General features: G+C 52.8%; 2 protein-coding genes and 1 long non-coding RNA gene across 7 annotated transcripts; 2 read left to right on the top strand and 1 right to left on the bottom strand.

The window, feature by feature from the left end:
• The first annotated feature begins 443 nt into the window (after nt 1-443).
• TESK1 (testis associated actin remodelling kinase 1) lies at nt 444-5,046 on the top strand. Of its 2 annotated transcripts, XM_045562869.1 has the most exons (10): nt 444-1,011; nt 1,147-1,268; nt 1,415-1,463; nt 1,931-2,077; nt 2,371-2,453; nt 2,616-2,706; nt 2,925-3,008; nt 3,160-3,249; nt 3,393-3,507; nt 3,868-5,046. In XM_045562869.1, exons 1-10 carry the CDS (start codon nt 793-795, stop codon nt 4,752-4,754), a joined length of 1,887 nt encoding a protein of 628 aa, XP_045418825.1. In that variant the 5' UTR covers nt 444-792; the 3' UTR covers nt 4,755-5,046. The 2 variants fall into 2 exon arrangements, with proteins under 2 accessions (XP_045418825.1, XP_045418826.1); XM_045562870.1 differs by lacking the exons at nt 444-1,011; nt 1,147-1,268; nt 1,415-1,463; nt 2,371-2,453 and having other exon boundaries at nt 1,938-2,077.
• On the bottom strand, nt 4,995-13,461 carry CD72 (CD72 molecule). 2 transcript variants are annotated; one of them, XM_045562871.1, is made up of 9 exons: nt 12,156-13,461; nt 11,948-12,049; nt 11,470-11,541; nt 10,901-10,990; nt 10,247-10,582; nt 7,242-7,387; nt 6,509-6,609; nt 5,628-5,789; nt 5,242-5,333 (listed from the first exon to the last, which is right to left on the bottom strand). In XM_045562871.1, the coding sequence occupies exons 1-8, from the start codon at nt 12,241-12,243 to the stop codon at nt 5,633-5,635; spliced, it is 1,092 nt and encodes a 363-aa protein (XP_045418827.1). In that variant the 5' UTR covers nt 12,244-13,461; the 3' UTR covers nt 5,242-5,333; nt 5,628-5,632. The 2 variants fall into 2 exon arrangements, with proteins under 2 accessions (XP_045418828.1, XP_045418827.1); XM_045562872.1 differs by lacking the exons at nt 6,509-6,609; nt 7,242-7,387 and having other exon boundaries at nt 4,995-5,333; nt 12,156-13,453.
• On the top strand, nt 9,230-15,626 carry LOC123646167. Of its 3 annotated transcripts, XR_006737813.1 has the most exons (5): nt 10,282-10,731; nt 10,914-12,018; nt 13,626-13,694; nt 14,686-14,882; nt 15,360-15,626. It is a non-coding gene; the product is annotated as an uncharacterized LOC123646167 (long non-coding RNA). The 3 variants fall into 3 exon arrangements; XR_006737812.1 differs by lacking the exons at nt 10,282-10,731; nt 14,686-14,882 and adding an exon at nt 9,230-9,295; XR_006737811.1 differs by lacking the exon at nt 14,686-14,882.
• Nucleotides 15,627-21,365: the final 5,739 nt, after the last annotated feature.

Here is a 21,365-nt window from a genome sequence, read left to right as displayed (position 1 = left end):
AGGGGTCGAAGAGACCTGGGAAATGGGCAGTCCGGGCCGGGGCGCAGGCCGGGAAGGTGGACAGGTTGCTGGGCTGCCTCCGATTGTGCCTGGGCCTGAGGGGTCTACTTTTCTGCCCTGCTGTTCCATGAAGCCCAAGCATTGGGCGGGTTCCTGAGCCCGGCCCTCTACGGACAGTGACCCGAGGGAGAAGAGAAAGGACTCTCAGGGCAGCTAAAAGACGTTTGAGCTTCGCGTACGCACAATCAATCCTTAATTCCCTTCCGTTATTCAAGCTCAGCCCCGAACTTATCTGACCCCGGCGCCGCAGACCTACTCGCCTAGTCGTTGCGGTCACGGGGTGGGGGTGGGGCGCCTACCTGAGGGGGCGTGGCCGCTGCCCCGAGGCCGGGCTAGAAGGAGTTAAGCCGAGGCCCGGCCCAGCCCCGCCCCCGGCAGGCCGCGGAGCCTGAGCCCCAGCGGCTAAGCCGAGCAGCCGCCGCCCGCCCGCCCGCCTCCGCCTGCGGAGAGCCAGCCCGCCCGCTCTCGGGTGCGCCGCCGCCACCGTCGCCGCTGCCACCGCCGCCGCCGTCGGACCCAGGCCCTGCGCGGAGCGGAACAGCGTCCACCCCGGCCCAGCAAGTCGGCGCGGCGGGGGCGGGCCCGGGATCTTCGGCAGATCTTCCATTCTCGGGGCGGGAGAGGGAGTCCCGGCGCCCGGGATCGGGCTGGGCCCGCGCCGATGGCGAGCGCGGCCTGCCCGGGCCCCGGGGATCCTGCCATGTGAGGCAGGCCCGGGCTGGGGGCCCGGCCATGGCCGGGGAACGGCCCCCACTGCGGGGCCCTGGGCCCGGGCCTGGAGAGGCGCCGGGGGAGGGGCCCCCGGGGCCGGGGGGCGCGGGCGGAGGCCCGGGCCGGGGCCGCCCCTCCTCCTACCGGGCTCTCCGCAGCGCGGTGTCCAGCCTGGCGCGTGTGGACGATTTCCACTGCGCGGAGAAGATCGGGGCCGGCTTCTTCTCTGAGGTCTACAAGGTAGGACCGGCCGACAGGGCAGAGGGGCGGGACCGCGCCTTCAACGCCAGGCTGTAACTAGGGGGCCAGGAGTGAGGGGAAGAGGGCCCGGGCTCAGGCGACCTGCCCAGCGCTTGCCGGCCCTGTCGCCCCCAGGTTCGGCACCGACAGTCAGGGCAAGTCATGGTGCTGAAGATGAACAAGCTCCCCAGTAACCGGGGCAACACGCTACGGGAGGTGCAGCTGATGAACAGGCTCCGGCACCCTAACATCCTAAGGTGAGCGGCCCGGCCTCTTGCCTGGCCTCTTGCCTGGCAGCTTGCTCGGCAGGATGGAAAGGGGAAAATCCCGCGGGAAAAGTGGGAACTGAGGAGGAGCCAGGGCTTGTACAGCCTACCCTCCTATCTTCTCCATCCTCTTCCAGGTTCATGGGGGTCTGTGTGCACCAGGGACAGCTGCACGCTCTCACAGAGGTGAGGATAGGCCAGGAAGGGGGAAAACCCCCACACCACCAAGGAGAAAGGGAGTCAGCAGGCCTGATGGGTCGACAGAAGAATAATGAGAGGCAGCAGGACCGCCTCCCAGGGAGGTGTCCCTGAACTTCCCTTTGGGCAAACCACATATAAAAGGCCTCAGCTGGTCTCATTCTCTGTATTCCCTAGAACAGTGCTGTCCAATAGAACTTTCTAGAGGGAGGGAAATGTTCTCTACCTGTGCTGTCCAATACTCTAGTCCCTAGGCACTAGGCTAGAGCACTGGAAATGTGGCTGGTGTGACCGAGAAACTAAATGTTTAGTTATATTTAAATTTAAATAATTCTAATTTAACTTGAAAGACTCACCCTTATTTGTGATCCCTCCTGAGTGTCCCCTGGCTTATAAGTGGGAGACCTAGAATACAGACTGAAGCCTGATATTCATTCCCTTCTCCTTCACCCCAGTATATGAATGGGGGGACCCTGGAACAGCTGCTCAGCTCTCCTGAACCCCTATCTTGGCCAGTCAGGCTCCGCCTGGCTCTGGACATTGCCCGAGGCCTGCGGTACCTGCATGCCAAAGGTGTTTTCCACCGAGACCTCACATCCAAGGTAGGCTAGCCAGGTGGGTGGAGGTACAAAAGGGGAGTTGAGACTATTAGATTGTAACATGGATGTTGGAATGTGGATACGAGATGTATTAGGGGAAGGCATTGGGGAATGTTGGGGGTCTGAGTATCAACCTTTGGAGTGTTGGATGATGCTGCAATATTGGGGTACATTGGAGAACTGGGAGATTAGAGAGGGTTGGGGTTATGCTGGAGTGGCAGGGCTTTGGGTTGCATAATGGGAGACCAGAGAGCAAAAGGTGATGAGTGTGTGGGGATGCTATATGTGTATGTCAGAACTGTCTGGTCCGACGGGAAGACCAAGGCTTCACAGCTGTCGTGGGAGACTTCGGGCTGGCTGAAAAGATTCCTGTGTATAGGTGAGGTGAATGCCCCTGTTCCCCTCAAACTTCCCAGAGGGCCCATATCTGTGTGAAGCCCCCAGGGGCATTTCCCTTGGGGTGGGGAGGGAGCTCACTTCATCCCCTGTTGCTGGGGGAGGATGCCCGAGTGGGATGTTTCTGACCACTCTGCCCCTGCAGGGAAGGAGCAAGGAAGGAGCCATTGGCTGTGGTGGGTTCCCCATACTGGATGGCTCCAGAAGTGTTGCGGGGTGAGCTGTATGATGAGAAGGTAAGACATCAACCCTTCAGATCCCTGTAAGGCCTCATCCATCCCAACAAGAACCCAACTAGACATTCAGGAGCCTTCACGATTCCCCATGCCCCTCACAGGCAATTCCAACACATGAAAACTGTCAAGATCCCCACCTCGAATTCTGCTATATTCTGGCAAAATTCTGAAATGAAACTGTCAGTTCCTCCCCCGACATTATTATCTCCTCCTCCCAGGCTGATGTCTTTGCCTTTGGGATTGTCCTCTGTGAGCTCATCGCCCGAGTACCTGCGGACCCTGACTACCTACCCCGTACCGAGGTGAATGTCTCTGAGTTTGAAAAGGAAGGAGAACTCCTGACTCAGCAGCTCACAACCAAGGAGGGCTCCCTGGAGGTTGAGGTCCTGACTGGGGGGCAGAAGAAGAACTCAAGGGAGGCTAATTGGAGGCCCGTCTTCTCTGTCCCCACAGGACTTCGGCCTGGATGTACCTGCTTTCCGAACTCTAGTGGGGGATGACTGCCCGCTGCCTTTCCTGCTCCTGGCCATCCACTGCTGCAGCGTAAGTGCCTCACCCTCCAGCCCCTTCTCCCACCCCCATCATGAGCTGACTTGGCTGCCCTGTGGGTCCCAGCTGATGGGAGGAAAACTTAGGGACCCTCTTTTGGAGCACTGAGTGAAGCTGCCCCTGTCTCTTCCCATCAGATGGAACCCAGCACCCGTGCCCCCTTCACCGAAATCACCCAGCACCTGGAATGGATCCTGGAGCAGGTGCCTGAGCCAGCCCCCCTCACCAGGACTCCCCTGACACATAATCAGGGTAAGTGAGCATGACCTTGACCTAGCTAAGCCCCTTTGTGGCCTCTCTCCTCCTTAGAACTTACAGAATTATCTGGGGGGAGGCTAAGTGTGTTTATCAGTTGAGAAGCCTGGGAGTTGGGGTGGGATGGGGTGGGAGGACATCTCAAGGAAGACAGTTTTCTCCTGTTAGAGGCTGAGGGAGAGGAGGAAGGAAAGAAGAGGTAAAAGGGGGCTGGAGGTGACGTCCTTCCTTTCCAAAGCACACTGTGGGGCTCCCTTTTCTCATCTCTAGTTCTACCAGCCTCCTGGAGAATAAGAAAGCCCCCAGGGAGCTTTGACCACATGCAGAGAACAGTGACCCCAGATTCTCTGTCTACAGGGTCTGTTCCAAAAGGGGGTCCTTCTGCCACGCTTCCCAGGCCAGACCCCCGGCTCTCCCGAAGCCGGTCAGACCTCTTCCTGCCCCCATCACCAGAATCACCCCCCACCTGGGGGGACAATCTGACTCGAGTCAACCCCTTCTCACTACGGGAAGACCTCAGGGGTGGCAAGATCAAGCTCTTGGACACACCCAGCAAGCCCGTCGCCCCCCTGCCCCTTGTACCACCGTCACCACTGCCCTCCAGCCAGCTGCCCTTGGTGACCACTCCAGAGACCCTGGTCCAGCCCGGGACACCTGCCCGCCGCTGCCACTCACTACCCTCATCCCCTGAGCTCCCGAGACGTATGGAGACAGCACTGCCAGGTCCTGGCCCTCCCCCCGTGGGCCCCTCGGCTGAAGAGAAGATGGAGTGCGAGGGCAGCAGCCCTGAGCCAGAACCCCCGGGACCACCTCCCCAGCAGCCCCTGGCCGTGGCCACAGACAACTTTATCAGCACTTGTTCCTCGGCCTCCCAACCCTGGTCCCCTAGATCAGGACCTCCTCTCAACAACAACCCCCCAGCTGTGGTGGTAAACTCCCCACAAAGCTGGGCTGGGGAGCCCTGGAACCGGGCCCAGCACAGCCTGCCCCGGGCGGCAGCCCTGGAGCGGACAGAACCCTCGCCGCCCCCTTCAGCTCCCCGGGAGCCCGATGAGGGGCTGCCCTGTCCCGGCTGCTGTCTCGGCCCCTTCAGCTTTGGCTTCTTGTCCATGTGCCCCCGCCCCACACCAGCTGTTGCCCGCTACCGCAACCTGAACTGTGAGGCGGGCAGTCTCCTCTGCCACCGAGGGCACCACGCCAAGCCACCCACGCCCAGCCTGCAGCTGCCTGGGGCACGCTCTTAGCAGTGGGGCCTGCGGTCTCAGGCCTCCACCTTCGGCCTTCAGGACACCCCCTGAGGACAGAGCGCACTTGCTGGACAGTGCCAGCCCCAAATGGGCTGACTGGCTCTTCTCCCCGTGTAGGGGAGCCTCAGCATGGACTCGAGGGACAGAGCACTTCTAGTCCAACCCCTGGACTCGCCATCCCTTGGGGATCACTGAACCAGACACAGCATTGCTGACACACAAGACTAACACGTGCAATTATTTAAAAATATTTCAATAAAACTGCCTGGCTGGCTCCGGGCCGCCCCTATCCACTCAGCCCGTGCGCCCTCCTCCCACCCCACCCCCATTCCACTATGGGTGGGTCTTGGGGAGGCCAAAGTTCCTTCTAGAGGCTTCTTCACCCTTTTCCCAGGAATGGTCCAGTTTCTGGAGCAGGGTTTCAAGCAGACAGCCGGCTGGCTAGACGTGTCAGGCGTGGATCAGCCCTTGGCTGGGGCCTGCCCTCAGTGAGAGTGCCGGGGAGTGAGAGAATGATCTTAGGACTGCAGGCCACAGGTAGGGATGAGGGGCACAGGCTGTTGTTGGCCTGAGTGTCTGGAAGAGTAAAGCATCAGTGAGCTCTGCGGTTGACTGTCCCTAAACCCTCATCCAGCTCACCCGTCTCCTCCCCAGCTCCCTGGACAGCCATGTCACCAGCCTCCCTTCGGTTCTAGGCCTTACCTGCCCCTCTCCCTGCCCAGCCCACCCTTACATAAGCACACCAAGCCACTGGAGGCTGTGGATATGACTGTCATCCGTAGGTACAAGTTCCCTCGGACCTCTGGGCGCCTGCTCTGAGTCCCTTTGTCCCTGCACTCCCCATGCCTCAGCCCCACCCCTCACACTTACCTAGCTCAGTGGTGCCCATCTGGAAACCTGAAAGCTGCCATCTCACAGATGCAGGGAAGAAGAGTTGAACATGTCTCCATCTCTTGCTGTATTCTTTCTGGCTTGCTATGCCATGGCCACGATTTTTGTAGCTTGACACATCTTTGGATTCGACTATAGGACCTAAAAAGCAGTGATGTGGAAATGGGATGTGCTCAAGACCCATCCTAGCTCATCCTCCCTTCTCTTTTCTTGCCCTGCATAAAACCTGGCCCAGGTGCTAACTCCCCCTGCCTGCCTAAGGCCACATCTGGGCATGGTTCAGGGACAGATGTCTGGACTCCAACTAGAAGAGGCTTTAGGACCAGGCGAGAGAAAGATCACCCAAGGTCTTAAAGCTGAAAACTCCAGTTAGGGAACATAAGGAGGTGGCTACCCTGTTTCAGGGTCCCTGGGGTTGATCCTCAAAGTTACCCCACTGCTCCCTTGCTCACTTTCCTGGGGCAGCCCTAGTGACTCAAGTGGTCCCTAGTGAGAAAGTACAATCTCAGTTCGGGTAGCCCTGTCAAGGGGTGGGAAGTTGGAATGCCGGTGTTCATCAGCTGGGAAGCCCTAGCTAAACCCTCAGCTTCTCCCTCTGCTAGATGGCATAGGTCCCAGCCTAGCAATTATTTAAAAAACAACAGAAAAGCACGTGCCAGGGACTTCTAGGTACTGAGGATAGAATAGAAAATAAGATTGTCCTAAGGAGTTAGGAATCAAATGGAGGAAATAGACAAATAGGCAATTACAATATTGATTTGTGGAGGAGTTTTGACAGCACCTGGGTAGGAAATCTTATTACTGTGGGTTTATGAGGGGATCATGGAGTTGAAAATACCCAAAAGTCCTAACAAACTTACACAGAGTAGTGTGTCCTCTGCCAATTAACGTCCTTACTAATCCAATATGAATCTTCTGAATCAAGTGATGAAAACAGACTTGACTTGATGTGTTGAAAAAGCTGGGGAGATTTAGAAAGACCAGAGGGAGTGTGATAAGAAATATGGAAGAAAATGAGCACCCTAGGGATGCCTCTGAGCTTTGGCAAGAGGGCTGTGCCCTTCTTTGGTACATGACAGCTCGCGGTGACTTATCCCTGCATGCTTCAAGTGCCACCCTGCAGCTGCAGGCTCACTGTTCAGTTTGCCTCCCAGCTAGGTAAGAATTACCTTTGGAGGAGAGTCATTCTGTGTTCTGTTCTGGTCCCAAGGAACCACTCCCTACAATGCAGCCCGCCAGGTATGGGACCTCTCTGCCTGAGAGGCCACAGGCCATGAAGTCAAAGAACTCGTTAAGCAGCTCAGGGAGCTGACGAGCAAGCTGAGACACAGATTAAAGCAGAGATGGTTCCTAAGTTTCAGCTCTCATGCCAGCTCTGGTCAGTGAGTAGGGGCTGCCTGGAGCACTGTGCCGAGAAGATGCAGAGGCTGTTTCCAAGCTCAGCGAGAAAGAGTATTGTGACTGATGATCAGTGTCTGCCATGGAAAAGGAAGGCATGCCCTGGCCATGTGTGCACTGCCATTCCTGACTTGATGACATATGTCCCCTTACCTAACAGTACCCACTACAGTCTATGGATAAGGCTACGCTTACTGAATTTTGATAAGTTTCACTGAAGGTGGCCAGCTTGGAGGACAGAGATTCACAAAGATTTTTGCTCATTTGCCAACTTTTCCGAGTAGGTGAGAAGTAAAAGCAGCTTTTCGAGTACTGTATCCATCCCACTGGACAGCAGGTATCTAAAAAGCAGAAAGAGTGTGACAACAGCAATGCTCAGCATGAAAGTGACTACTCAGCAATCTGGTTTCTGACAATATTCCCCTAGGTCTAATCTCAGCACCTTCATGGACTTCTAGTCCTTGATCTTTACAATCTTTCTTTTGCCTTCCCTGGAAATACCATGCCTGTGTATACTTAGTAAATGCTTTAGCATTCAAAACATTACTTCTTAACAATCTGGGAGGTTTCTTTTAATGGAACCAGTGTTACTACCCCCGATTTCTGAACAATTGCAGTCCACCCCGACATTTTGGCTAACATCACCTGGGCCCCCACGCCTGTTCACGTGGCCTCTCATTCATCTCCTCCGCCCCCTAAAGCATCCCCACTGCACATCCAAGAGCCTCCCACTCCCTCGGCACTGGCCACCTCCTTCCCTCACCACTCTTCCGCAAGCAGACAACCTTGGGTCCTGTTTTGCAGAAACTGTGAAGTCTCCATTTCCCTCTCCATCTCAAAATTTCTCTCTTCTCTGTTTTTCTTTTTCTGACTATCTCTATGAAATCAACATCCGTCTTTCTTTTTAACATGCACACCCCAGTCTGTGCTCCTGATCCCAGCCCACCTCTCTCCGTTGCTTTGTTCCATCAGTCCTACCTCCGTCACTCAAACTCATCCCCTCTCCACTGGCTCCCTCTCTTCTCTCGACATTTTCTTATATCCCCACCCAACTACCCCCTTGAGCTACTGTCCTGTAGTAACTTAAAGGAATAAAAAGAAGGCAGTGTGGCCAAATTGAAGGTGAAGGGATAAGTAGCATGCTGAAAGGTAGACAAGGGCCTTGGAAGTCATATTAAGGATTTTTTACTTTTATGAGGAAGAGAAAATCAACGTAGGGTTTTACATAGGGGAATTTTGTTCACTAGCTTTACTTTATCTCAAGTGCCTGGACACAGTGCTAGAGCATATAATATATATTCTGTAATTGTTTATGTAATTAATTAACTAGAATGATCTAGACTGGGATGACATCATCAGATTTTTGTTTTTAAAGGCTTACCCTGGCTCCAATATGAAGTATGGACTCGGGTGGGGGTCGGAGGTAGGAAAAACCTTCAGAAAGCTGTTTCAGTTACCCTTGCAAAAGATAGGGGCCAGGCGTCGTGGCTCATGCCTGTAATCCTAGCACCCTGGGAGGCCGAGGCGGGAGGATTGTTTGAGCTTAGGAGTTCGAGACCAGCCTGAGCAAGAGCGAGACCCCATCTCTACTAAAAATAGAAGGAAATTATATGGACAGCTAAAAATATACATAGAAAAATTAGCCAGGCATGGTGGCACATGTAGTCCCAGCTACTCTGGAGGCTGAGGCAGGAGGATTGCTTGAGCCCAGGAGTTGGAGGTTGCTGTGAGCTAGGCTGATGCCACGGCACTCTAGCCTGGGCAACAGAGTGAGACTTTGTCTCAAAAAAAAAAAGAAAGAAAGAAAGAAAAAAGAAAAAAAAAAGATAGGGATGGGCAAAAATGCAAATGGATATATAGACTTGGTGACGGGAAGTCCACCGAGTGGGAGATGAGGCATCTGCCGAAAGTGACCAGGAAGGGAGTGGGGGAAGGAGTTACGAATAGTGAGCTGACCACTGCAGAGGTCACCAGGCAGTGCTGAGAGACTAGAGCTTTCAGTGGCACTGAGCAGAATGATTGCACAATTTGTCACATCTTGGTGCAGGCCTGGGCAAAGTCAGCAGCTGGGTTCATCCAAAGTTGAGATTTGGCCCGTCAGGTGCACCAGAAAGACAATGGAACAAAGAAGCAAGGGGTTGATATGATGGACCCCGAACCCAAGATGGGTAGGGAGAGAAGCAAGGACAGGAGACAGCTGATGGGCAGGGAGGAAAGGAGGGAGTCAGCATACCGGAGGCCTCAATGAGGTCAGAGAAGTGTGGGGAAGCGTGGAGATGTGGTGGGCAGCTGTGATCAGAGTGGGAGTTAGAAACCGTCCTTTCAGCAGAGGAGCAGTTTGGGATGCTGAGGTCGAGGGTGCAGGTATGGGAATGGGTGGCAGCCCTGGCATGGAACTGAGAGTCACAGAGGGTAAAAAGGTAAGAAGGGCAAGTTGGGGGGTATCTGCAGATAATCTTGCTGTCTTGTCTTAAGCCTGGCGGAGCAACCAGATGCCCCATGAGCTAGACAGAGACTAACTGCAGGAGTAGTCCATAAACACTCCAGTCGCCTGGGCCTGGCGTCGTGCCTAGACCCTCAGCCTACTTTGGCACAGCCTTTCCCCTTTTATGTGTCCCTTCCCCCATCTCCACCTACTGTCTGGGCTCCTGCTTGCAAAATGGTTGGACACCCCATCCTAGTTTCCTAACCACAACCCCCTACGCACTTCATCGTGAGCGCTGAGAACTTCAGCTGCCTTGCCCCACCACCAGACTGCACCTTGTGCCAGTCAGTGATTCTTAACTTTTGGGAGGATCCCAGATGTAGTGAGAATTAATTAAATTTGGGGATCTTGTCTTTAGAAAAATGTGCAAATAACCAACTTCACATCCAAATTCAGGGGGTTCCCAGATCCTTGCCACTGTCAACCAGATGAAACCTGGGTTTGCCATGTGCTGCTTTGGACAGTGTGATTTTGGACTGCTGGCTGCCACCCCCTTTCCCCCGAAAGGATCAGCCTTGGAGCTGGGTGATCCCCTCAATCCAGTATGTAGCTTGGTCCTCCTCCCTGTTGCTGAGGCTGCTCAGCTCATGTCAGCCAGCACTCTGGTTCACTGCCCCTTTCCTGAACAACTCACTGGGCCCTGGGAGATAGGCCCCTGCCACTAGCGTCTCCTGGCTTCACAGCTGCGAGCTCTCCTCTCTCCCTCCCCAGGTACCTTGTGATTGGCATGAGAGGAGGGGCTTCAGTGTGTCCTGAATGCTGCTCAGCTGCTGCTCCAAGGTGCTCCTGCGCTCCTTCTCACCTTGCAAGCTCTTATTTGTCTTCTCCCTGTCTGACTGACAGGCCCGCAACTGCTCTTCCGCAGCCTGGTGAACCCTCTGTTCTGCCTGTAGTGCTTCCTGACTCTGTGCCAGCTCTCTCCTGGACCCCTGCAGGTCCTCTTCCCTCTGCCCCAGCTGAGTTATCTTTAGGCGGAGCTGCTGCCTCAGGCTGCTGTTAGTGGCTTCCAGAACCCTGTTCATCTGCTGGAGCTGCTGAGACGCCTGCAGATCTGTTTGGCCACAAAGAGAGATTTGGAGGGCATCTTCTCCAGCTGTGCCCTGTTGTCCTGAGACTGCAGCATCGGCCCTTTTCCTGCTTCTTGCAACCTTTTGCATAACAGGCCGAAATATAAGATCCGACTGTCTGAAGCTTAAGGAGGTACGGGATTAGGAAAGGACAATTTAGGAAGATGGGGCGCTCTACGACAGACCTGGCTGGAAACCAGGTCAAAAACTAAGGATGGGCCTTGCTGAGGAAGGGCAGCTTTTGGGGAGAGTAGGGAAGAAAGTTGTTTGGTATAAGCGGGAAGTGGGGGCAGCCTACTCACAGCGCACTCCCAGGCAGGTGGCGGCCACTCCTAACAGCAGGAAGGTGAGGAGCAGGCAGAGCAGGAGGTAATGCCAGCAGGGTGCGCGGCCTTGGGGGACAGTGGGATGGACAAGGGGCAGTCAGCCCCAGGGAAGAATGTATAGACCAGCGGATGGGTGTGGGGGGGGAGATTTCCTGGGTAAGCATCCCTGAGAGGGTGCAGAGTTGAGGGGACAGGCACTGTGGGTGTTGCCGGGTAGTGGAGCGTTTTGCAGGTAGGGGAGGGAGGGTGTTCCAGAATAAGAGCTGGGGATTGTTACTGGTAAGGAGGATTGAAGGGCGTCACCTGGGAACAGGGAGAACTAAATCCCAGAAGGGGAGAGGGGAAGGGTGGGGAGGTATGTGACTTGGGACATCCCAAGCAGGGAGGTGATCTGGGTGGGCAAGATCTGCGCGGGGATGGGGAAGGGCAGGGCAGCGGGGGCGCGGGCCCATCCCCGGCGACAGCGCCCCCGTGGGGCCCAGGAGCTCTCCCCATCCCAGCCAGCCCGGAGAGGCACCGGGCAGCCGGGACCAGACGCTACTCACAGGACAGAGCCAGCCTGGCAGCCGGTGACGTCACGGAGCGCCAGGCCGCAGCTGGTGGCTCCGCCTTGACCCCTGCGAAGGGAGCGGCCAGTTCCGAGACGGGAAGCCCCGGTGATGCCCCTTCTCCGGCCCAGCCCCGCCACCCGGAAGCGCCAGTCCGCCCGGCTGCCCTGTGCAAGTGCGGGGACACGGCCGCTCTCCGCAGCTCTTCCTCTGCCCGGACCCTCCAGCTCCCTCCTGGGTCTCCCCCTGTCCTTTCCCGCCCCCTCCTCTCTCCCGGCTCTGCCTGCGTCCTACCCTCCAACTCGTCTCCCCACCGGGCTGCCCTGACCCCGCCCCGCCCTCGTCTCCCCCGTCTCCACCTGGCCCAGGGAACTTTCCTCTCCCCGCTCCCATTTATCCTGTTGTCCTTCTGCTCTTCCCTGAGAACCGCGGAGACACGGCCCCCCACAAACACACGGCCCCAGGCTCTCCAGACCTGCATCTGGTCCAGAGGACACCAAGCCCGAGGGCCCCCCTGGGGCTGGGGTCACTTGCACGTTCTCGTAGGTGAGTTCCCCGTCCTCGTCAGCCTCGGGGTCTGCAGAGGGGAGAATAAGAGAGGGACCAAGGTGGGAGTCGGGAAGGGGCTGGGGTCGGGGATGAGGTCATGAGGAAGATCAAGGAGACGCCTGGGCCACCCTTACCCTGTCCCTGTCCCATCTGGATGGAGACGCTCTTCTTCAGGGGAGCCTTCACAAACCGCAGGTCCGCATACGTGATGGCCTCAGCCATGGTCCTGAGCCTCTCTGCCCCGCCCGCCTCCCTGTCATCCGTCTGCGCCAAACCTCCCTGTGCTCTCCTCTCTGTCCCTTCACACTCTTAGGCTCCGTGTTCCCCCAGTGACCACACAGCTTAGCACTTTGGCTTTTGACTTCCCGACACAAAAGAGGAAGGTGTAAGCAAGCCTCACACAGATGGGTTCAGTGATGCAGAAGGCATCCTTGAGCCCCGCCAGAGGGGCAGGGGAGGGGACACTGAGGTCCAGAGCACAGAGGTAGGGGCTGGGCCTGTCCCTGCGTCCTGCCTGTGCCCCCCTTCATGCACCCTAGACCCACGCTGGCAATGCTGGGCTCCCAACCCCAGATGCGGGTTATCTGCGCTGACGTGCCCGCCCTCCGTCCTCACTGCCCTGTCTGCTGGGCCTTATCCATGTGTAGCTGGAGCTCTTTTGTGCCCGAGTGACCGCAGACAATCTCCCCAGCTCAAGGGTGAGGCTTCGTGCTCCCCATCAGATTGGGACTCCTCATCCTCCTGGGGTTTCCAGGAGATGTGGGTTCCCAGAAAAGGGTCCCAATTTGGTGGCTCCTCAGATGGGGCTCATGTCCCCCATCAACTTAGAGGCTTTCACGGTGGACCTAGCTCCCCTCCTGCTTAGCTCCCAGGACTGCTGAGTGAGGATCCCATACCCAGGGAGGTTCTCTCTCAAAAGCCCTGCTTGGAAATGTGGCAGCCCTTTTGAGGGTGCAAGTGACCTGGGACCAAACTATTTCTCTTCCATAAATACCCCCAGATCCCCTCTTTACAGCCTTTCCCTGCACTCTTGTCCTACTGACCACACCTGTGGCCAGTCAGCCCCTTGCTATTTCCATCCTGCCCCTGCCAGCCTTGTGGCTTCTCCTGTGTCCCCACTGAGCAGAATCCAGTGACAGAGGCTCTGGAGCAGGCCTGGGCTGGGGTGCGGGTGAGGAATGCCATGCCACACCCGGTGCACCTCTGGAAACCTGTGGCAGCACTGCCCCCGTGCACCCCGGGAGGGGCCCATGAAGCCCACGAGCTGGGGAGTTGCACAGGGGTTGAGAAGGGTTGCGGCGTCCTAGGCCAGGCGAGGCAGGGACAAAGCAGAGCCGAAGCTGAGCTGCAGACTCCGTGCCAGCCAAAGTTTTCATATTTTCTTGGTTTGGTTTTGGTTTCCTCTTACTTTCCTAGTGAAGTTGTTCGTTTAAAAACCCCCATCGCCCCTTTACTTTCAGCCCCGAGGAAGAACAGGCCTTTGTGGGAAAGGACCCAGGGGCCAGAGGTGGTGGGGCCTGGCTGATGGACAGAGGAACCGGGGGAGGGGAACGGGGCTGCTGAGCAGTGGTGCCCAGCAGTGCTCCAGAATGTTCTTTTACCAGGATGTGACCCCTAATAGGACCCCAAAAGGGCCTCCATCCAGGGATGGGAAGGAGCTGCGACAAGACAAGGTATGGAGGTGGGGAAAACCCACCCCCTAGCAGGGTGACATCTGCCCCCTCAGAACCACCTCCTGCAGCTGTGGGGAGGAAAAAGGAAGAGGGAGAGGTCCTCACTGCACACTAACAGCTTCGGTGACTGGTGGTGTGTGGCAGGGCACCGCAGTGGGCCTGGGGCTCTGTCCCACAGCATGGCCCAGCCTGCCCCAGAGGAAGTGGCCATTGAGGACAAAGGACACCTGAGGAAGGTGTCTGGGGAGAGGCAGGTGTGTGTGTGGGTGCGTGGGCAGCGTGTCTGAGGGCGTCTGTGTGGACGTCTGTGAGGTAAGCAGCTATGTCAAAGCTCCCCTGGGGGATGAAGCCCTCTGTGGCTGGAGGGTGCCTGTGGTCGTTATTGTCTTTTTCCACGCAGGGAATGACGGGCCATTTTCAGAAAAGTCTTCAAAGGTCATGGCGAGAGTCTACAAGTATTTCCTTTTTAAGGCTCACTGTTTCCTAAGGTGTCCCTGCAGCTGTTAACCGTTCTTGCTTGATTAAAGTTTCCAACAACCCCGTCCCCTCCCCCAGGCACCCTGTCAGTGCTTCCCCCAGATACAGATTGTGGGTGGTATGTGTTGGCGACTCCCTGGGGGCCTCAGGGGCCGTGAGAGTGAGTGGGAGTGTGTACAGCAGCTGGTGGCAGCTGGTGGGGACAGTCAGGGTACTGGTGTCTGTGGTATACAGTGGGTCGGGGGGAGCAGCCTGTGAGCAAATCAACTGCAGGAACATTCACAGGAGTTCCATAAACTATAGATAATGTCTCAGTTTTTAGAACCAGTACACAGGTGGGCATGACCTGGATGCCGGGTAAAATGCCAAAACCAAGCTTCCAGTATGCACTCAAAAAAAGAATCCGTGGGCATGCTTCCCAACTTGACCCTTGATGAGGCTACAGAAGGGGGTCCCCAGATGGAACTGGGATGAGCTGAAGTGCACACCTCCATTGCATTCCCTTCCGTCTTAGACCGTCTCAGAGCCCTCCTTCGTGCATAGGAGAGTGAGATCCTTCCTCTTCCCCGTGTGTGTCACATGGGGTCTCTGCAATTTTGACATTCACACTACCTTTGAAGGCTGGACATCGGAAAAGACACCTGTAACTCCACGCTGCACCTCTACTGCCCAAATATCAGGAACACTGGGAGGCTTTTTAAGAGCTGAGAGGTCGGTGCTGTACATTGCAGCTTTTCCGGGACCATAGTATGGCTATGGTCATCTGAGATCCTACAGGACAAACACGAAAGTCCACTTCTCGCCCTCTCCTGACCTGTCCACTGCTCATTACAGGGAATGGTTGTTAAAATAGACAAGAGGAGGGAGCCCAACTGTGAGGGCATGGGGAAGAATTTGCTATGTGGAAAGGGGCTCTTCTGTACCAACTTTGGTGAAGTCCAGTCAACATCAGGAAATCAGGGAAGTCTCTTAAGACTCCAAAAGTCAGGTTACACCTGTCTTCGTTAATTTAACCCGCTGGCCTCCCGGAGTGGTAGGTAGAATAATGGCCTCCTCAAAATGTTCACACACAAATCCCCAGAACTTGTGAATATGTTACTTAACTGTGACTAAGTTAAGGCCCTTTAGAAGGGAGATCACCCCGTTTTATCTGGGGAGACCCAATCTAATCATGTGAGTCCTTGACAGGGAGAACTTTTTCCATCATGGGAAGAAAGAGATCTGACGTGGGAAGGACTCAACCTGCAGGTGCTGGCTTTGAAGGTGGAGGAAGAGGACGAGGAGCCAGGAATCCATGAGCCTCTAGAAGCTGGGAAAAGCAGGAAGCAGCTTCTCCCCTCCAGTCTCCAGAAAGGAACCCAGCCCTGCCAACATCTTGAATGGAATCCAGCGAAACCTGTGTCAGATGTCTGACCTCCAGAACTGGGAGATAATAAATAGGTATCGCTTAAGTCACCAATTTTGTGGTAATTTGTTAGAGCAGCAATAGATTCATTTCCTGAACCGTGGAGGAAGTATGATGTAATAGAAAAAACATGATGCGAGGATAAAAAGGCCAGCTTTGCCACAGTATGTGACTTTGGGCAAGTCACAATTTCCCATCTGTAAAATTCAAGACAGTCTGACCTCAACCAAGTGTGTGATTGCTGGAAACACAGCAGGTGTAAACCTCAGCAAAGGCCTCTTTAAAGGTCTGTTGCAATGGCTTCAGGCTCAGGACGAAGAAGCAGGAGACATCTGGTAGCACCACTAGGGGGACTTGCAGCCCTTTGATCACTGAAGCGAAAGAGTGTGGATAGGTCTCTGGTGACTTGCCCCAGACCTGTCCTTGGTCCTATCTCAAATGGTGACACAGAAAGCTATTCATATATGCTGATGGCCTGGAGCTGAAAAGAAAAGCAAATACATCAAAAGGCAAACTCAAGATTCAGACATTGCAACAGGGTGAAATGATGGCTCTGAGCCACAGAATTAAATGTCATAAAAGTAATAAAAGCAAGCATTTACTGAAAAATGAAATTTGGGGTTCAAAAAATAAATTACCTAGGCATAGTATGGAGGGAATCCTGGATTAACAATAGCTAATGTACAAAAGTTTGAGGGGAGAGGCAGTTATCAGGTATTTTACATGTGAAAGTATCTTTGACTTACTTTACAGATTAGGAAACGGCTCAGTGAGCTGTAAATTTATCAGGAACTGACCAAGTGACTAGCGGGGGGCCAGTGACGATACTATAGCCCCTTAGCAAATAGGTGAATCTTTGTGCCAGCCACACCTGTAGGCCTTTTTAAAGGGTAAAACCCCTGCTGATGAGGCAGCCCCAGGTCCCAGAAAGTGTATTTTGTGCCCCAAACCCTCTGACCTCAGCTGATTGAAATAAGCAAGTGGGCAACTGCCTCGAGGCTGGCCAGTCCAGAGATGAGCCAGTGGCTTAGACATCAGGATGATGTGAGCTTACCAAACACTCATTCTCAGGAATTTAAGTGGGAAAATAAGGAGATGGCTACTCAGTTAGCAGTGGGAGTTAAAGGTGAAAGGATGTGTAGAGAGAATCTATGTTGACTCACAGAGTAGAGTCCTCCATACCTAGCAATGGTGCCTGACTACTCCCCACTCACGAATTTAGTGGGGAGTGATTATCCTGGCAGAGGTGATTGAACCTGATGACCCGATTATCATGAGGACATATGGTTGCTGCTACACAACGGAAGCGGGAGGAATGTACAGGCACACCTCGTTTTTGTTGTCCTCTACTTTCTTGTGCTTCCCAGGTACTGCGTTCTTTGCAAATTGAAGGTTTGTGGCAACCCTGCATCTGGCAAGTCTATTGGCACCATTTTCCAACAGCATGTGCTCACTTCATGTCTCTGTGTCACATTTTGGTAATTCTTGCAATATTTCAAACTTTTTCATTATTATTTTACCTGTTATGGAGATCTGTGATCAGTGATCTTTGATGTTACTATTGTAATCGTTTTGGGGCACCTATGTAAGACAGTGAACTTAAATCAATAAAAGTTGTGTGTATTCTGGCTGCTCCAATGACCAGCCATTTCCCCCATCGCTCTCCTTTTCCTCGGACCTCCCTGTTCCCTGCGACCCAATAATATTTAAATTAGGCCAATGAATAACTCTACAATGGCCTCTAAATATTCAAGTGAAAAGAAGAATCGTGTATCTCTCACTTGAAATCAAAAGCTAGAAATGATTAAGCTTAGTGAGGAAGGCATGTCAAAAGCCAAGACAGACCAAAAGCTAGGCCTCCTATGCCAAGCAGTCAGCCAAGTTGTGAATGCAAAGGAAAAGTTCCAGAAGGAAATGAAAAGTTTTACTCCAATGAAAATAAGAATGATAAGAAAGCAAAACAGTCTTATTGTTAATATAGAGAAAGTTTGAATGGTCTGGATGGAAGATCAAGCCAGCAACAGCTTCCCTTAAAAGCCAAAGCCTAATCCAGTCTAACTCTCTTCGACTCTATGAAAGCTGAGAGAGATAAGGAAGCCGCAGAAGAAAAGTTTGAAGCTCCAGAGGTTGGTTCATGAAATTTAAAGAAAGAAGCCATCTCCATATCATAAAAGTGCAAGGTTCAGCAGCAAGTGTTGATGTAGAAGCTGCAGCAAGTTATCCAGAAGATCTGGCTAAGATAACTGATGAAGTTGGCTACACTGTAAACAACAGATTTTCAGTGTAGATGAAACAGCCTTCTATTGGAAGAGGATGCCATCTAGGACTTTCATAGGTAGAGAGGAGAGGTCAATGCCTGGTTTCAAAGCTTCAAAGGAGGCCGGGCAAGGTGGCTCACGCCTGTAATCCTAGCACCCTGGAAGGCCGAGGTGGGCGGATCGTTTGAGCTCAGGAGTTTGAGACCAGCCTGAGCAAGAGTGAGACCCCGTCTCTACTAAAAATAGAAAGAAATTATATGGACAACTAAAAATATATATGGAAAAATTAGCTGGGCATGGTGGCGCATGCTTGTAGTCCCAGCTACCCAGGAGGCTGAGGCAGGAGGATTGCTTGAGCCCAGGAGTTTGAGGTTGCTGTGAGCTAGGCTGACACCATGGCACTCTAGCCCGGGCAACAAAGTGACACTCTGCCTCAAAAAAAAAAAAAAAAAAAGCTTCAAAGGACAGGCTGGCTCTCTTATTAGGGGCTAATGCAGCTGGTGACTTTAAGTTGAATCCAATGCTCACTGATCATTTGAAAAATCCTTAGACACTTAAGAATTATGCTAAATCTACCCTGCCTGTGCTCTAGAAATGGAAGAACAAGGCCTGGATGATATCACGTGTGTTTACAGCATGGTTTACTGAATATTTTAAGCCCACTGTTGAGAACTACTGCTCAGAGAAAAAAAAAAAAAGATTTCTTTCAGAGTGTTACTGCTCATTGACAATGCACCTGGTCACCCAAGAGCTCTGATAGAATGGGATGAATGTAGTGTTCATGCCTGCTAACACAACATCCATTCTGCTACCCACAGATCAAGGAATACTTTTGACTTTCAAGCTTTATTATTTAAGAAATACATTTTATAAGGCTACATGTTGATGGGTACAATCCCCCCTCCAGCTGGACAGGGATCAAGTACTTGCTTGTCACATCATTCAATGCACTATTTCATCTGGGATTCTTCCTTTCAACAAAAAGAGAACTTAAGTGTAATCACTGCTTGCAGAGCTTTATCTCCCAGATACCTTCTTTATGTAAGGATTTCTCAATGACCACTGCCACTGGCAGAGAGATCAATGTTGTTATTCAACACAAATGCAAACACCAGCCCGTGCAGGAGGCGTAAGCCATGATTCTCCCTACCTGGGATGTGAGCCTACCAGTACTTTAGTGATTTTTCCTTCTCTGTCCCTGCTTCTTAGATTTTTAATTAAACTTCCTGTAGGGTCTGACCAACATGGGGTTTGGGGTCCAGTTGGTATAGATAGTGATTCCTCTGATAGATCTGGGCAAAGTAAATTGAAAATCTTCTGAAAAGGATTCACCATTCTAAATGCCATTAAGAACATTCATGGGTGGCTTGGTGGCTCATGTCTGTAATTCTAACACTCTAGGAGGCCAAGGCAGGAGGATCCCTTGAGCCCAGGAGTTTGAGACCAGCATGGGCAACATAAAGAGACCCCATTTCAAAAAGAAAAAAGAAGTAGAACCTGTAAATGTGGCTGAATTGCTGCAATTTCATAATCAAACTTAAATAGATGAGGAGCTGCTGCTTCTTATGAATGAAAAAAGAAAGTGGTTTCTTGAGATGGAAACTACTGGTGAAGATCCTGTGAACATTGTTAAAATGACAACAAAGTATTTAGAATATTACATAAACTTAGTTGATAAAACAGTGGCAGAGTTTGAGAGGACTGACTCCAATTTTGAAAGGAGTTCTGCTGTGGGTAAAATGCTATCAAACAGCATCACATGCTACAGAGAAATCTTTCATGAAAGGGAGAAACAATCGATGTGGCAAACTTTCTTGTTTTCTTATTTTAGGAAATGGCCACAGCCACCCCAACATTCAGTTACCGGCACTCTGATCAGTCAGCAGCCATCAACATCGAGGCAAGACCCTCTACCAGCAAAAAGATTATGACTCGCTGAAGGCTCAGATGATCCTTAGCATTATTTTGAACATAATGCCATTGCACACTTAATAGACTACAGTACGGTGTAAACATAACTTTTAAATGCACTGGGAAACCAAAAAATTTGTGTGACTTGCTTTATTGTGGTGCTCTCAAACTAGAACCCACAATATCGCCAAGGTATGCCTGCATCTGCATGTCGGGGGGGTTGTGATGGGGCACTCCCTGGCCAGTGATAGATCCATGAATGGGCAGCTTGGACCACCACAGCCTGGGAAGGGCCCAGAAATCAGGGCCCAGAGCCCTCAGAAAGGAGGGTCGGGGTTACCCACTAGGCAAGCAATCCAGTCTGGCATAAAGTGCTGCTTGAAAGTGGTGGTGGGGGGGGTCTACAATGGATGAATGGATGGTAGAGGAAGGAAATGAAGACTGATCCTCCTACGGTAAATTTTTATTCCTCTCCTTTTATTCCTTTTTCTTTTCTGAGCGACTGGTCTCTCTCTGTTGTCCTGGGCCAGACTCCAACCTGCCTCAGCCTCCTTGGGACTATAAGCACGGGCCACCACACCTGGCTTATTCCTCTTCTTTCTCCTGCAGTGACAGCATGAACTTAACGCAGGATGGGAGTGGGCCTGAGGGATGCGTGGCAGATACTATCACTGTGTCCCCTCAGGCCTCACTATGTGGTGCATGTTGGCCTGGAGGCCAGTTGCCAGGTGCAGCATTTTGCCTGCAGCTTTTCTGTGTCCCAACACAAGGCAGGCCTGAAGTGCTGGGGAATCAATGCCTCCCTGCAAAGCAGCTCTCAAGCAAGGACTGGCGGGAACTGGTGTATGAATACCCCAGCAACCTCACCCGCTGCGTGGGGGAATAACCTCGAGGGCACGTGTTCCACACGGGCTCTCAGAGTCCCCCACTAGTTTTAAGCCCCAGTTTTCCACCATGGGTTTAAAACGGTATCTCATTTTTACTTTAAACTGCATGTCCTTTACTCCTAGTGAATTTGAGCCTATTTTCATATTTCTGAGTCAGTTGGATTTGCTCTTCTGTTGAGGTTAGAATCCTTTGGATGTATTTTTTTCTCCCCCTAGAATTTTATTTTGGAACATTTAAGCCTAAAAGAAAGCTGAAAGAATGCTACAGCGAACACCCGTATATCCTTTATTTAGCACATCAGTCAAGGTCAGTCAGGGAAGTGGAACCATTAGCATATGCATGTGCAAGCATGGATATGTATACATACACACAGGCGTATGTATTTTTTTCACTTAAGAGACTTAGTACAAGGAAATATTCCTACACAATTATGCAGTTGTTTGAGCTGGTTCAACAGTCTCTGAAGGGCGGCATCTTTGCCGGAGCTTGGAGTGTATAGGGCAGGGGCAGGGAAGGGAAGATAGGCAGAAAGTGGGGGAGGAAATGGACAAGCCAGAACCCATGATGATGGGCTGGAACCCGTCAGTCTCTCACTGCCTCCACTTCGATGATGCAAATGTCCTGCGACAGAAAGCTAGCCTTCACCCAGGACTCGGGCCGTCCTAGCGCACAGTTCTGTGGCATCACAGGCACTCAGTAAGAAGAGCCACATGTTCCGTACCATTTATTATG

This window comes from Lemur catta, chromosome 10 (assembly GCF_020740605.2).
Source record: "Lemur catta isolate mLemCat1 chromosome 10, mLemCat1.pri, whole genome shotgun sequence".
NCBI lineage: Eukaryota > Metazoa > Chordata > Mammalia > Primates > Lemuridae > Lemur > Lemur catta.
The sequence above is the reverse complement of the archived record's forward strand: the minus strand, read 5'-3'. Positions and strand labels throughout refer to the sequence as shown.

Coding starts and splice junctions, on each gene's coding strand:
- TESK1 (XM_045562869.1), top strand. CDS start 793: ATGGCCGGGGAACGGCCCCCACTGCGGGGCCCTGGGCCCGGGCCTGGA. Junction 1,012..1,146: donor TCTTCTCTGAGGTCTACAAG/GTAGGACCGGCC, acceptor TGTCGCCCCCAG/GTTCGGCACCGACAGTCAGG. Junction 2,454..2,615: donor GAAAAGATTCCTGTGTATAG/GTGAGGTGAATG, acceptor CTGCCCCTGCAG/GGAAGGAGCAAGGAAGGAGC.
- CD72 (XM_045562871.1), bottom strand. CDS start 12,243: ATGGCTGAGGCCATCACGTATGCGGACCTGCGGTTTGTGAAGGCTCCC. Junction 6,610..7,241: donor GTGAAACTTATCAAAATTCA/GTAAGCGTAGCC, acceptor AAATCTCCCCAG/CTTTTTCAACACATCAAGTC. Junction 5,790..6,508: donor CAGAGGACACACTACTCTGT/GTAAGTTTGTTA, acceptor ACTGCTTTTTAG/GTCCTATAGTCGAATCCAAA.